This window comes from Choristoneura fumiferana, chromosome 5, assembly GCF_025370935.1.
Source record: "Choristoneura fumiferana chromosome 5, NRCan_CFum_1, whole genome shotgun sequence".
Classification (NCBI taxonomy): Eukaryota; Metazoa; Arthropoda; class Insecta; order Lepidoptera; family Tortricidae; genus Choristoneura; species Choristoneura fumiferana.
This window is the reverse complement of record NC_133476.1, coordinates 11917393-11931119: the sequence shown is the minus strand read 5'-3', so window position 1 is coordinate 11931119 and position 13727 is coordinate 11917393. Positions and strand designations below refer to the sequence as shown.

Genomic DNA, 13727 nt, shown 5'->3' with positions numbered 1-13727 from the left:
TTAAATGTAATTAAGTATGGAGAAAGTTTGAGATCATGCGAAGTAATGGGAAGGACGCAGGATAGTTTTTATTCCAGAAAATTCCCATTTAATAACACAGAAGTTTCCACGGTATAAATGAACTCTTGGCAGATGAAGTCGCTGGCAAAAGCTAATGTTATATAAATATTATTCCATATGAAGGAAATGTGAAAAGTCTCACCAAGGAATTGCGGAATCGCTCTACCCATTATAGGATTCAATGTTATTTGTACGAGTAGGTACGTCATCCAGGTCTATTTTTTCGTATAGTAAAACACACACTTTATTAGTCGTGTGATTGGCGTTTTTTGATATTATTTTTTTAATTTTTATTAAATAAGGAAAACATAAAAGTCCCTCTGCCCTCCACTACCTATTTAATGTATGGCCAGTGGTGCACCGTAGTATAGTCGTAGGAGGGCGGCGCGTGAGCACCATTGCATTACGCAAGGTACGTACATGTGAACCATCGAAAGTACCCCCTCCTCCGGATATGGAGCGCGCATCTCTTATAAACACAGGTGGCGCCTGAACACTGGACACTACCTAAAGCTGCGTGTTGCTCAAAGCGTGTTACCAGGATGTGTGATAAAACGGTAGGTGTATTTCACGGTACAGTGTTGTGATCAATGATTCATGACCTAGTGATCTTGTGATTTAAAATTATGGGTGCATAAGAATCATCATCGATGTGATCGAGCCAGTGTCAGTGCGATATCTTTTTCTCTGATCCTTAATCGTTCAGAGATGAAATATAGGTTGCCGTTTGCATGTTTTGAAATGCAAATTTGTGTGTGCAGGTACTGAAGTCGCTGGTGCTGGCGGCGGTGGTGGCGTGCGCGGTGGCGCGGCCGGAGCCTCCGACGTCGTACGGAGCCCCGTCGTCCTCGTACAGCGCGCCCTCGTCGTCTTACGGCGCACCCGCTCCTCAATACGGCCCGCCGCAGCAGCAACCGATCGTGCACAAGCACGTTTACGTTCACGTCCCTCCCCCGGACAATGAGTACCCGGCTGCTCGCAAGCCGATTTACGTGCCTCCTCCGCAGAAGCACTACAAGATAGTGTTCATCAAGGCGCCGACCCCACCGACCCCGACTGCGCCAATCATCCCGGTGCAGCCTCAGAACGAGGAGAAGACCCTCGTCTATGTGCTGGTGAAGAAGCCCGAGGAACAGCCCGATATCGTGATCCCGACCCCGGCGCCCACGCAGCCCGCCAAACCGGAGGTTTACTTCATCAGATACAAAACACAGGTATGTAAATATTGCCTAATTAGAATGTTACTTTTTTTAAACTGAAAGTGGGAGCATTAGCTATCAGGTTTAAGGTATCATTAAAATCGAGTGCTCTCAATGACATTACTACTGCTTGATAAAGACTCACATAAGATATTTCTTTATTCAATTCAGGTAGCATCAAATAGAAAAGTTTTGTTTAAAATTTAAACAAATAATCATTACAATATTTGTTTCCGACTGGGTCTTTTGTTGACTATACTCATATAAACATAAAGCTACATACTCTTACATTATCGAATTTCAAATTAATTCGACTACCGGAAATGGGTAAAATTCGACCCGCAAAATTTGTGGGAATTTGTCCACAATCGACTTCCTAATCCGCAAAAAATATTGCCACTTATTTTTTACAACTATCTATCGTTAAGAATTCATTTATAGGAGGTGTGGTATGTGTAAATATTTTTTATGATGAAGATTTCATTCTCATTTCGGTTCGCCGTACATTATTTTAGGTTTTTTGTAAGTATTTTTCTCTTGAAATATTAACACAACATCAATTCGTGTTCTGGATCACTTGATTCACTCATGATATTTTTACTCGACTGCCCGAAGAAGGGTTATGTGTTTGTTAATAGTTTCTAACCAAGTAATGAAGAATTTTTTCATGCCAATTTCGAGTTCTTTTGCTTTTTCGTATTGTTTGTCTATGCTGGACGCAGCACTAGATACCTCGCACAAGTAAGCATTTTTTAATGTAAACATAAGTTATGGCGGTCGTAATTCTTATCGTCAAACATGTGAAGAATCGGTTTATCGCTATTTTGTTGGAACTATGCAATTTTCCGGGACAATAACTATTATGTTCTTCCTAGAGTGAAACTATCTCCATACCAAATTTCATTTAAATTGGTTCAGCTGTTTAAACGTATATGGACGGGATATGCTATGGATCCGTTTATAATAAGATACATTTATAAATAGTGCAAATACTCATATGAAGACTGTCTAGGCAGCGGCAACAGCTTAGGCGCCAGGTTTTTGTGTAACAGAGGGACAAACAGTGGTACGCATGAGCGAGAGCAATAGGACTTCGTTTGACCCTGTAGGTAGCGTTTTTTCCCAGTCGGAATCGACACAGAAACATAGGTAGGTTTAGGTTATGTCAAGTTTGCATGGTCCCGAAGGGCCAAAACTACACAAAGGTCAGTGTCGACTCTGATGGGAAAAAACGCTACTGTGAAAATAATCTTCAGTAACAAAGCATATTGGGAAAAAAGCGTTTGGGAAAAAACGCGAATGGATATTTTGCTTTTAGCAAATAACTTTTTTGCGGAAAAGATCTAACCAGTCAAACATAGGTACATAAAATAGAGGCAATACTGTAAATGTATGTAAATAAAATAAATATAAGGTTTTTCTACCAACCCCAGAGACGAACCACGAACTAAGCTAAGAACTAACGTAGCTTATTATAAACGAATAAGTAAACTATTCTAACCCTAATTAAATAGTCGTCTAGTTTCATGTTTCATATAATTTTCAAAGGTTTTTCAGATTTTCTGAGGAATTAGAGTAGGGATCATAACTTTCAAGTAAACACCTCGAAACCAACGTTCAAATTAAAATATAATTGTAAAAGTTACGAGTAATAGTCGTTATGGTAGCATAAATTACGCCCCATTGTTATTTCACTCCAGAAAAGTAGTTAACGAATAATTTCTATTAAGTAAGCGTGCAAGTTGTAATTGCGCATGAGATTGAGCTGAGCCGTCGCGGTGATTAAGCGGGGATGCGTCTGCGCCGCCTTTGTGAAAGTCGGCGCTAACGTTTCCTGGAATTTTCCAGGAAGTCGCTACACAATCTGCATAAGTCTACCTACTATCATCATTATGTTGATGCAACTCGTGCAACCGGGGACACAAACATTATTCTTGTAATTGCTGCGTGCAGGTTTATGTCGTAATGCAATTGGACTTTGGACTACTGTCACATGTCTAGTTATTTCTGACTAAGTAGATATGACATGTTGGACACAGTTACAATAATTATTCAGTAGTCAGTGGTGTGACATGGCTCATAACCTATGGGTACCTACGCGGTGTCTACGCGCGTAAGTTTCACTTAAGACAAGTACCTGTGCGACCGTGCTACGCTAGGACTGCACTCGAAAATTCTGCTAGATCGAATGTTCGCCGAGATTTCAGAAAAATGCTCATTTAAGAGTTTACGTATTAAGTACTTAGATATTTAATATATAAAATTCTCGTGTCACAGTGTTTGTAACAAAACTCCTCCGAAACGGCTTGAACGACTTTTATTAATTTCTTTGTGTATATTCGGTAGGTCTGAGAATAGGACGTAATAGTAGATTATCCGACAAGGGACTAAAACAAGCCATATTGATACGAGATGTTTAGCCACCTGCATGCAGGGCTACTACGAAACTCGAAGTTCGTGTCGTACGTTCCCTCTGACACTTATACTATTTAATACGAGAGCGAGAGGGACGATACGATACGAACTTCGAGTTTGGAGTTTCGTAGTAGCCCTGCCGAGCAGAGCGAGGGTGGCTATAATTCGAGTGGCATTATGGTTGTTAAGTCTCGCGTTAAACACTCTACTTTTCACTTTGAATACGAGGATAAAAAAACAATGTTTTGTTTAAAATTACAATATTACTTTTTAAAAACGTATGCTCGACCAATGGACAGGCTATCTGTTCAAAATTCAAATACCAAAAAAAAATTTTGCGCGGTTTTTTCTTTTCTTTTGTTGTTTAAGTATGAAGTGACGCTTATAAAGCTTGCATATTTAGCCACACACACACTCAAACATCACGCCTGTATTCCCAAATGGGGTAGGCATAGCATTAAGTTTGACAAAAACGGTACAATAGTGACAGGTTGCTAGCCTGTCGCCTACGGTATACCTTAAGCTATCTATATCCTCATATCCGCATATTTAGCCATCAGTTTCAAAATTGAAAACTATTTTAAAACTAATTGGACTATGCATAATAATATATATAATTAATTAGATTCATATTCGTAATCATTAATTGTGTTTCACGAAATTAAGTCGTGTTTTTTTAATATTTTTGCACAGTTGTCATTTTGAGTTTATTTCCACGCCTAAAAATCCTCCATTCACAAACACCGTGTTGGCTGTTTAGGGGTTTCCAACGTAAATTAAAAAAAAATACTTTAATCCCTAATCCCCAGAGAATAAAAAGGAGCTTTAGTCCCGATATGGCAGAGACTAAAGTAACTTTTTAAGAGCATGATAAGTGAAAACTATTTTTCATACTTCTACGCGGATGGAGTCGCGGGCAACAGCTAATAGTAGACTATAACTTTTTCAGATTTTATGGTTTACGGGCGCATACTCGTAAGATCATAATTTTTAAGTGAAAAGAGTTGGAAATATTTCCTTGAATGAATAAAAAAACGTTTTTACATACCCATATTAAATCCTAGTTTACCTACAAGCTCATTAATTCAAGCATTAACAAGCTGTCATAAGACTCATGAGAACTTTTCGAGAACCAAGCAGATCAGTGTTGTGTTGTTTGCGTGCGTGATGCGAACGAGCTTGTTTTCATTTTTCTAATAATACGATATCCGGCTGCGGCCGTAGATTAGGCACTTGTCGACTCGTACCCGCGCGCGTCACGTACGTACAACACGCACGAAGAATAAGTAGCTTTCATTGCGTAACTGCTGCATGCAGACCAGTTCGTGCTAATAGCATTATAATTGCTGGCATATTCGGTCATCTAGATGAAGCCCCAGAAAAAAATATAACGATGTTACGCAACTTTTCAACTTTGTGCTTAGATGATGCGTTAGCATTGTCGGAATAGCTTGTTAGGTAATTTATGGAGCCTTAGTACGTGGAAATATGGGTTTACTCATCAATTCAACTAACTAATGGGTACAATTAAATAGGCTTTTAACACGTAACTCTCGTTTTTTTTAACATTCTATCCAAACATATAAAAAAGTAAGTACTTACTAAATCACTGGGGCTATATAAAACTTGCATCTCAAGAATCATGGAGATTGGGAATCAATTAGCTGTTTTTCATCTATGATACTATTTATTTAGCTTGGTGCTAAATCACTTAAAAGACTCGGTAACTTAAGGCATTTGGTTACTAGGTAAATAACTTACATATAACTAGAGCAACTTGAAATTCTGAAATAAAGACGAATGAAGACCTTGGTTTTACAAATTATTAAATCAGAATGTGACTATTGTACCGTTTTTGTCAAACATAAAACCTAAAATTGCTAAAAGTGGCTCCGAACGGTAACGTCTCGTGTGTTCTGCCTACTCCATTTGGGATTACAGGCGTTATGTTTATGTGTGTGTGAGAATGTAACTGAGATTATCTTCTATTCCACGATTATGTATTTGTTTACTAGATATTTTAACGCTGAATATTTCTTTCAGAAACAAGAAGGTTACCCGGCTGCCGCTCCTCAGCAGGAGTACGGCGCGCCCGCGTCCGCACCCTCCTCGGAGTACGGAGCCCCCTCAGGCGGCAGCTCTTACTGATCTCGAGACGACCCGGCCAGCAACATCCACTCTACAAAGGACCAACACGCAAACGACTAAAACATGAGATGATCTTACACTAGAGGTCACAAGACCTTTATTAGGGACAATGTAAACAGGTGGTGTTTGAACGGAAAAACCAAACGGTATTTGATTTTCGCTCTTGGTACTATCGTATCTCGAAACATATTGGTGAACCTTACCCGCTCCGAAAAATCTGATGGCGACTGTACTCTAATGTCTCGATTCGTGAGTGTTTTACTTTGCCCGGAGATGTTATTGGGCGGCGTAAAATACTTCTAATTAGTAAAACTGTGATAACTACTTTGACCGTCGTTTGCTTTGACACAGCACGCACAAGAAGAGCTTGTGTAAGTAGAGGTTGAGGTGCACCACGCTGGCGCAAAGCCAAACTTCTGCAAGTTTTTGTATCTTACATCAAATTGATGTCAATGTTTGTAAATATACTTATTATTTTTATATGAATAAATGTTTTGTAAGTTGATATTTATTCAAGTATTTTTTTTAATAACTCCCATCCCAACACGATTTTCAAAATTTAAAAGTACACCTAAGATAATTTAGTTATTTGGAAGTGTATAAACATGGAATGGAAACATATCAAAATGAACCGTTTCTATATATTTTGCTAAGTTATTTATTTTCTACTAATAAATTATTGTTAGGGTTACGGGGTGTCTGATATTGTCAAGTGTAGAGCTGTTTTTGTCAAATCATGTGCCTACAGTTTACCATTTTCTCTTACATAAGTAAGCTTAAGCAATAAGTATTGACAGGTTTTCAGTAAGAGTGTGTTAGGTGTTAACTACTGTAGCGCGACAGGGAGGATCGTGATTAGAGTCGCGCTAAAAACGAAAACATGTGAATCACGTTAATTCTAATTACGTAACTGACAAATGCACGAAAGTAATTTGCGCAAGTTTTCAAGCTTAAATACACATTCTTGAATTCGTAATGTGAACGGATGCTTGAAGAGGTTGCGTTTTCGGTCTGTAAAAGAGGCTCAAGTTGAGTACTTAGACACTTAAGTGTTATTAATAATATTTCGATTTACCTATAGGTACTCATTTGTTTGTTTAGTGGTAACCAACAGTATTTTCGTTTCGATGTGCTACTTACAACTGTACCTACCTAAGTATCTAAACCTCATTTAAATAAATTAAATGCAGTGTTTCCTAATAGAAAACCAAAGACCGTGCAATCACTGTTTTGTACGGTTTGACACAGGTGAGGAATGACCTTTATATACTTCTTAGAACGGCCAAAAAGACTAGCCAGTGTCTTGAGTTTCTCGAGTTTTGAGCTACTTAGTAAAGGATGTTTTTCAGGTAGGTTTATTTTATTTTTAGTTCCAGCCTACCAACATTTATTTGGTAACGTGATTTGGTAAATTGCCATTCAGAAAAATAATACTTACACAATTTACAGAAAAAAGTATTATAATATTCCAGCTATCGAGTTTCTGTGAAAATAAAGCCGGCCAACTACGAATTGAACTCCCACACCCAGGGTTCCGTAACTTTTTGATAAGTAATGAATGAATTGTCCGTTTTAGCAAAGTCCTGTTTCCAAGCAAAACATAAATAGTATGAGGTCATTTTATTAAATTGATTACTGACAATCAACTATTTTACCGACACTTTGGGCGTCTCCTTTACCAAAATTGTCTCTGCGTTACAAAAAATCGTATTCCATCAAGATTATTTCACGGTTAATAGGTTGAACTTACGTAGGATGGCATGTATTCATGTACACTATCTATTATTACAGAAAAACATGTTTACTTACAAAAATCTGCAATTGTTTGAAAAATGTCGCGGACAGATTAGTGTCGGTAAAAAGTTGATTGACCCTACTGACAATAGATAGCTCTATAAAAAAGATTTTCAGGTATTTTTATTGGTTGTGTTATATTCCAATATAATTTCAATGTTCCAGGACAACTGGAAGTGGTTTGGATTCCCCAGCAATTTGTATCTATAGAAGTGTTTGTTTTGGGTGACACTCTTTCCCAGCTCGGATAATACCGACATGGAAATACCGACCCTGTTATTTGTGTACACGCCCATAGAAACTGACATTAGCTTTTATGGGCGTGTACATGAAAAACAGGATCGGTATTTCATTGTCGGTATTATCCGGGCCGGGAAAGAGTGTCACCCTGATTTTTTTCACCGCTCCATTGACAGACGGACGGGCATACGGAAAAACGAGTAAAATAGACAGACGGACAGATAAGAAAGTGAGGTAGGTACTGTTACACATGCTCGTTACTAGCATGCTAATAATCATGCTTATAAGAATGCTAGTACCTGCAGTACCTACTGGTATGCCACTGAAAAAGCATGCTTAATAGTATAGCACGTATTATATCCTATACACACATACTAGTAGGTGGCTTGCTCAATAATAGCATGCTTTCGTGCTAGTAACTAGCATGTGTAATAGTATTAATTACTTAGGCTTCAAATTACGTCCGGTGTTTTCTGTTCTGGTATTTTAAACTAGGTACTGAATAATAAGAAAGGAAGGAAGAAATTATTTGTCTAAGTAACTAAGTGCACCTGCATATGTTCAAAATTATGCAAAACATGCAACAATCTAGTTATTACCAGCTAAATTGCGGGAGATATATCAATTTGTGTAAGTAGGTACCTAATATTCTTATAGGGTTAAATAACAAGTAGAGCCACTCGGAAACAAAATTTTCGAATGACTCTACTTTTTAATTTTCAAAACCTAGGTTAGGTAGGTACCTATATAATGAAAGATGCATCACACTTCACAATCCGCAATTTTTTTCTTACTCGACAAAAAGTCCGGTAAAATAATTTTGATGACCCACCCACCTAATGGTGTGTGTGAAGTTCCCAATCCGCACTGGGCCCGCGTGGGAACTATGGCCCAAGCCCTCTTGTTCTGAGAGGAGGCATGTGCCCAGCAGTGGGACGTATATAGGCTGGGATGATGATGATGATGATGACCCACCTAATTATGACCCCTACCTGCTCGTTCAATAGGTAGGTATATACCTGTATAACTACACCTAAAACAATTTTCATACCTATACTTATAACACTTCCTGTAGGGTTTGTCGGATTCAGATAAACACAACAACAAACTAAAAATGACAACAATGTTAAGATCCCTCTCGAAAGATTACTTCGTTTCTAAAACATTCTCTCAGATCAGTGCACTCAGCAGTGTCTTTATCTATTTTGGGGTGCCATCTCCACCCAAATTATTTCTGTAACAAGTAAACATCTGGAGCAGCTATTGCTATTCCTTACAATCATCATATGAAGGAAAAGGGACAGCAGGATTGAGATTGCGATTATAAATATAGAAGCATTGATGAAATTTGACGTTGGACAGTTTTCGAGCTGAAACGAAAACATACGGTTGCAAACCTCAATTTCAGGGTTAAATACGTACTAATTTAGTAAACATGGCTCTAAAAATTGAAACCGAAGTCAAAATTTGTTCCGAACCCTGCGTAGTAGCTTGGGACAATAAATTATATGTTGGAACTGAAGATGGTATAATCCAGGTAAGTAGGGTTTGTGTTTTATTTTTCTGTTGAAGAACTTATTAAAATACATGTACCTAACGCCGCTTAGCGTTGTCCTCAAAAGTATTTTGAGATCATGTGTTTGTACTATTACTTAAGTATTCTGTGGTTTAGATAAGGGAGTAAGCACCCATGCAGGTATAGCATATAATTATATTGATTAGGTATGCACCGTCATTAATGAAAAGCTGAGTATAAGACTCGAAAACTGACGTAAGTGGACTGGCGTGCTGGATACCGATTCTTGCAATCATTCTAATGAATGAGATAAAGATAATTTAGGTACCTACGATACACCGAGAACCAGTATCAGAGCTCTGATGATATCGCTCGATTGAAGAGACATGAATCAAAATTTTACTTTTAATTGCTAAATTAGTCATACTATTAAAAAATAAAACAATAATAATAACTTCATCAAATACCTCTAATTTTTAACAGTCCTTCGACGACAATTTGTCAACTGAAACATCGTGGCAAGCACATGTAGTGCAGCCGTTTGCTTTAGCAGCAGGCGGTGGCTACGTATACTCGGCTTCCAACGATGGTGGCGTCAGGGTTTGGTCGAGGGAGGGGGAGAAAATCGCTGAGTTACCGTCGTCAGGCGCTGATGTTGGTACCTTGTACGTGTATGGTAATGATGTCTATGCTGGAGATGAGGCTGGAAGCGTAAGTGTCCCAGTCACTTTAATACTGTCTATTCTATAACAAGTAACCTTTCATAAGAAAATAAATCTGATTTATTCTACTTGCTTTGCTTAAAACAAAACACGTTTTGCTCCTGTAGCCAACTCGCTCAGAATAAGTACTCGTACTGAACCAAACAACAGCTATTAGAAACTCGTAGGCGTTATGTCATGACGCATAAAAAATTGCTAAAGCAAAATAAATGAAGTCGGTTAAACAGGGAGCAGCTTTAGTGACTTCCCAAAAGAAAGTTTATTAAGAAGTCATTTTATTGATAAATTAAATTCGTATTTTTAAGTAGGTCACAATATATGAAAACAACACAGTAAAAGCGAGATACAACGTCTTAGAAGAAGTGAAAGATCTTGGATTAAGTCTTCCATTTCTATTTACCGTTCGAGATCTGGATGTCACAGTAACCGAAATTAAACCTGGTAAGTCCTCGAATTAGCCAAGTAAGAATAACTAATAATAGACTTGGACGAATTTCTGCATAATTTTTTAAAAAAGATATACCTACCGGAATGCCTGAAGACTAGGGTCTTAGACCAGTGTGTGTTGCCAGTGATGATCTATGGCTCTGAAACGTGCTCCTTGACTAGGCCTCTAGGAGAGACAGAATCACAGAACAACTCTTTGCCAACGAGCTATGATTAGTTTCTTTGCGCCATAAAATCCGTAATACGGAATTTCGTCAAAGAACTAGTCACCGAGCTGTAAAAAAAAAATGCTAGTTGAAGTGGCAATGATGGGCCACATCGCTCGAAGAACAGATAACCGTTGCAGAAGAAGTTCTCGAGCGGCGACCACGAACCGGAAGACAGCGCTGGCAGGCCTCCCACTAGGTGGATTGGCGACATCGTGAGAGTTGTGGGCAACCGGTGGATGCAAGTGGCGAATTGTCGTTTATTGTGGCGTTCTAAGTGCCTTGGTGTGTGGACGTCTTTGGGCTGATGATGATGATATATCTACCATTAATGATATTGATACTTACTTTCTTTAAGCGTGTAGAATTCGGAGTGTATACCAAAGAGTATTAGTACCTATAGAGGTGTATACTGAAATGAAAGGTACAGAATATCTTTGTGGAACGTGGTGGAACTATTTTTTTTAATCGTGGCATTTATTACTATTTTATCTAATAAAAGTTTTACGCAAAAGTTTGTGAATAATTAATATGTACCCAAATGTTCAGAGGAATCAAAGCAGCGGTTCGTCACTCGGCACACAATGGAAGGCCGCTCTCCGCTGAGGGTCGCCGGCAAACACCTCCTCTGCGTCGCGAGAAGCGGGAATAGTCTTTGCCTCCACGACGCCTCAGTGGCCACTACTTTTAAAAAGATGCATGAAGTTAAGGTACGAAATAAATTCTTAAGGATCCTTTATCGAAATCCCATACGTACACAACTTGGTCAGGAGTTTTAGATTTTAGTATTCTGGCTAAATAAATGTATACAAAATACCACTGTTAAAGCACAGGGTAAAGTTGAAAATAATCCTGTTCTCTCCTCCTTACAAACATTATCAATACGCGAAAGTAATGCTGCTTGTCTGTCTGTCTATTACCTCTTCACGCTTAAACTGCTGAATCGATTTATAATGATTTATAGATGAAATTTGACATGGAGATAATAGTTCGAGACCCTGGGAAGAACATAGGATGTGTGTATCCCGGAAAAATCATAGTTCCCGCAGATTCGCGGGTAACAGCTAATAGTTTAGAACTGGAATTTAGACGTGTTATGTTAATATTAAGTACTTATTACAAGTTTTATTCTCGAAAATTACATAATTCCCGCTGGATAACGAATTTGTCGCAGATGAAGTCGCGGACAATAGCTAATTATTCATAGCAACTTTTATACTGGCAGGACTATTCGTAAAATATATGTACCTACCTTAATGCATTTTCTCAACAATAAAGATGGTGCAGTCAAGGATAAAAATATGAAATTACTCAATGTTTCAAAAATATGTACCAACGACGTAACAAGCTTATGGTAAAAAAAAATTGAGTGGTTCAAATAGTTACATATTTTTGCACTTGCTGTGCAAGCAATTTTCCGAAAAACTGCTTTAGTGGAAATTGCAGTGATATTTAATTTTGTACAGGTCAGTGATATGATAATCACAAGTTTATCAGTGAGTGGAGATTACGCTTGGACTGGAGCTTGGGATGGCTGCGTGAAGCGGTGGAAAATATCTGGAGACCAACTGGAAGCTTCCGGGTCCCTTGAAGTTGGGGCTTGCATCAATGGGCTAGTGGCATCCTCTGCTCATAATGTGTATGCCATTGTAGCTGGAGGCAGGGTAGTTTATATTAAATATACATAGTATTTTTTTATGTTCAAGCATAAGAACAAGTTTTAAGTAGACATTATATCAAAATTTTAACCCACCGCATAACCAAAGACTTTTTTGGGTAGTTTTGGAAAAGTATGTAAAAGGTGATCAAAACTAGTGACAAAAATTGGCAAATCACATATAGCTAGTTACATGCCACTGTGTCCCACAGGACATCCCACAAGTTAAATAACTTTCATGAAAATTATAAATCAAATCAATGCATCAAGGAATTGCTTTTATAATAAGTAGATCTACGAGCCTTGCTGCATAATATTCCAACCTAGTTTTAGTTTTATAGTTGGATTAACACTGGCAAAATGTATGTATCATTTTTTAACTGGTAGTACCCACTAAGTATTACTTTTGTCATGGATTTATTTTTATTTTTTATTTCAAATAAAAATAAAAATGTACCTATTTATCAACATATTTTATTTTAAAGCTTGTTGTCACCTGATTTCATTAGGATATTGAAAGAAGACTAGAAGAAATAAATAGAGAATGTAAAGCCAATAAAACAATGTACAAACAGTTACTTAATTTATTTCAGACAATTGAATTCTTGATATTTACATTTACATTACAAAGACATGGTATATCCTGCAATTCATAAAATTAAAACAACTGACTTTGATTCTACCAGGTATTTATTTGCCTATATGTTATTAATTATAAGAAGATAACCCAAAGATTAAATGACAATCTCAACATCACACATATCTGCTTCCTTTGGCAGTCTCACTGATCTAGGGTTCACATAGTTAGGGTCAATTGGAGGCAGGCCAGCTTTCTCACGGCGCCGTAGTTCGAGGAACGCTTCACGCTGAGCCCAGTCTCTCAAACTGACATCAGGAGCGTAGGCCCAAGCGAAACCACCAAAAACCATACACAATGTAATGGTAAAGAAATAAGATGCGTGGTGCGCATTGGTGTCATCTTCCTTGCTTTCATAATCAAACCCGTAGCTCACCCAGTTTTTATCCTGTTGTTTCGGCTCGCACGCAGTAGTTGCTGTTTCGCTATTCTTCTTGGAAGTTGAGATATTACGGGTAACCTTATTCATATGATTCCAAAGACATCTTTGCATTACGGGCATATGACGAAGTTTGATTAGCGCAGACATTATATTATTTCAGCACAACTGTCTGTACCCGGCTGTAATTATTTTTATGTGTTAATCCAATAAGGGATGTAGAGTTACGAAACCAAAACCATCCGAGTCCAAGAAAATAATAGTGGAAGTGACATTGACATCCGATCCGACATGACATTGACAGTTG

The 13727-nt window shown here is 38.0% G+C and overlaps 3 protein-coding genes across 3 annotated transcripts; 2 read left to right on the top strand and 1 right to left on the bottom strand.

Moving 5' to 3' along the window:
* Window positions 1-529: 529 nt before the first annotated feature.
* Window positions 530-5960, top strand: TwdlE (TweedleE). Its single transcript, XM_074087897.1, has 3 exons — window positions 530-617; window positions 822-1274; window positions 5718-5960. Exons 1-3 carry the CDS (start codon window positions 603-605, stop codon window positions 5820-5822), a joined length of 573 nt encoding a protein of 190 aa, XP_073943998.1. The 5' UTR covers window positions 530-602; the 3' UTR covers window positions 5823-5960.
* A 3220-nt stretch (window positions 5961-9180) lies between these two features.
* Window positions 9181-12868, top strand: LOC141428139 (uncharacterized). The gene is made up of 5 exons (XM_074087913.1): window positions 9181-9393; window positions 9856-10083; window positions 10403-10535; window positions 11297-11457; window positions 12214-12868. The coding sequence occupies exons 1-5, from the start codon at window positions 9292-9294 to the stop codon at window positions 12433-12435; spliced, it is 846 nt and encodes a 281-aa protein (XP_073944014.1). The 5' UTR covers window positions 9181-9291; the 3' UTR covers window positions 12436-12868.
* Window positions 12869-12974: 106 nt separating this feature from the next.
* On the bottom strand, window positions 12975-13704 carry NP15.6 (NADH dehydrogenase [ubiquinone] 1 beta subcomplex subunit NP15.6). The gene has a single exon (XM_074087914.1). It carries the CDS (start codon window positions 13568-13570, stop codon window positions 13139-13141), a length of 432 nt encoding a protein of 143 aa, XP_073944015.1. The 5' UTR covers window positions 13571-13704; the 3' UTR covers window positions 12975-13138.
* Between the last annotated feature and the right edge of the window lie 23 nt (window positions 13705-13727).

What these genes read in the sequence shown, in the direction of transcription:
- TwdlE (XM_074087897.1), top strand. An exon ending in TCATCAGATACAAAACACAG is followed by an intron (nt 1,275 to 5,717) that starts GTATGTAAATAT and finishes TATTTCTTTCAG; the next exon opens with AAACAAGAAGGTTACCCGGC.
- LOC141428139 (XM_074087913.1), top strand. Translation starts at nt 9,292, where the DNA reads ATGGCTCTAAAAATTGAAACCGAAGTCAAAATTTGTTCCGAACCCTGC. An exon ending in CTGAAGATGGTATAATCCAG is followed by an intron (nt 9,394 to 9,855) that starts GTAAGTAGGGTT and finishes AATTTTTAACAG; the next exon opens with TCCTTCGACGACAATTTGTC. An exon ending in CTGGAGATGAGGCTGGAAGC is followed by an intron (nt 10,084 to 10,402) that starts GTAAGTGTCCCA and finishes ATTTTTAAGTAG; the next exon opens with GTCACAATATATGAAAACAA.
- NP15.6 (XM_074087914.1), bottom strand. Translation starts at nt 13,570, where the DNA reads ATGTCTGCGCTAATCAAACTTCGTCATATGCCCGTAATGCAAAGATGT.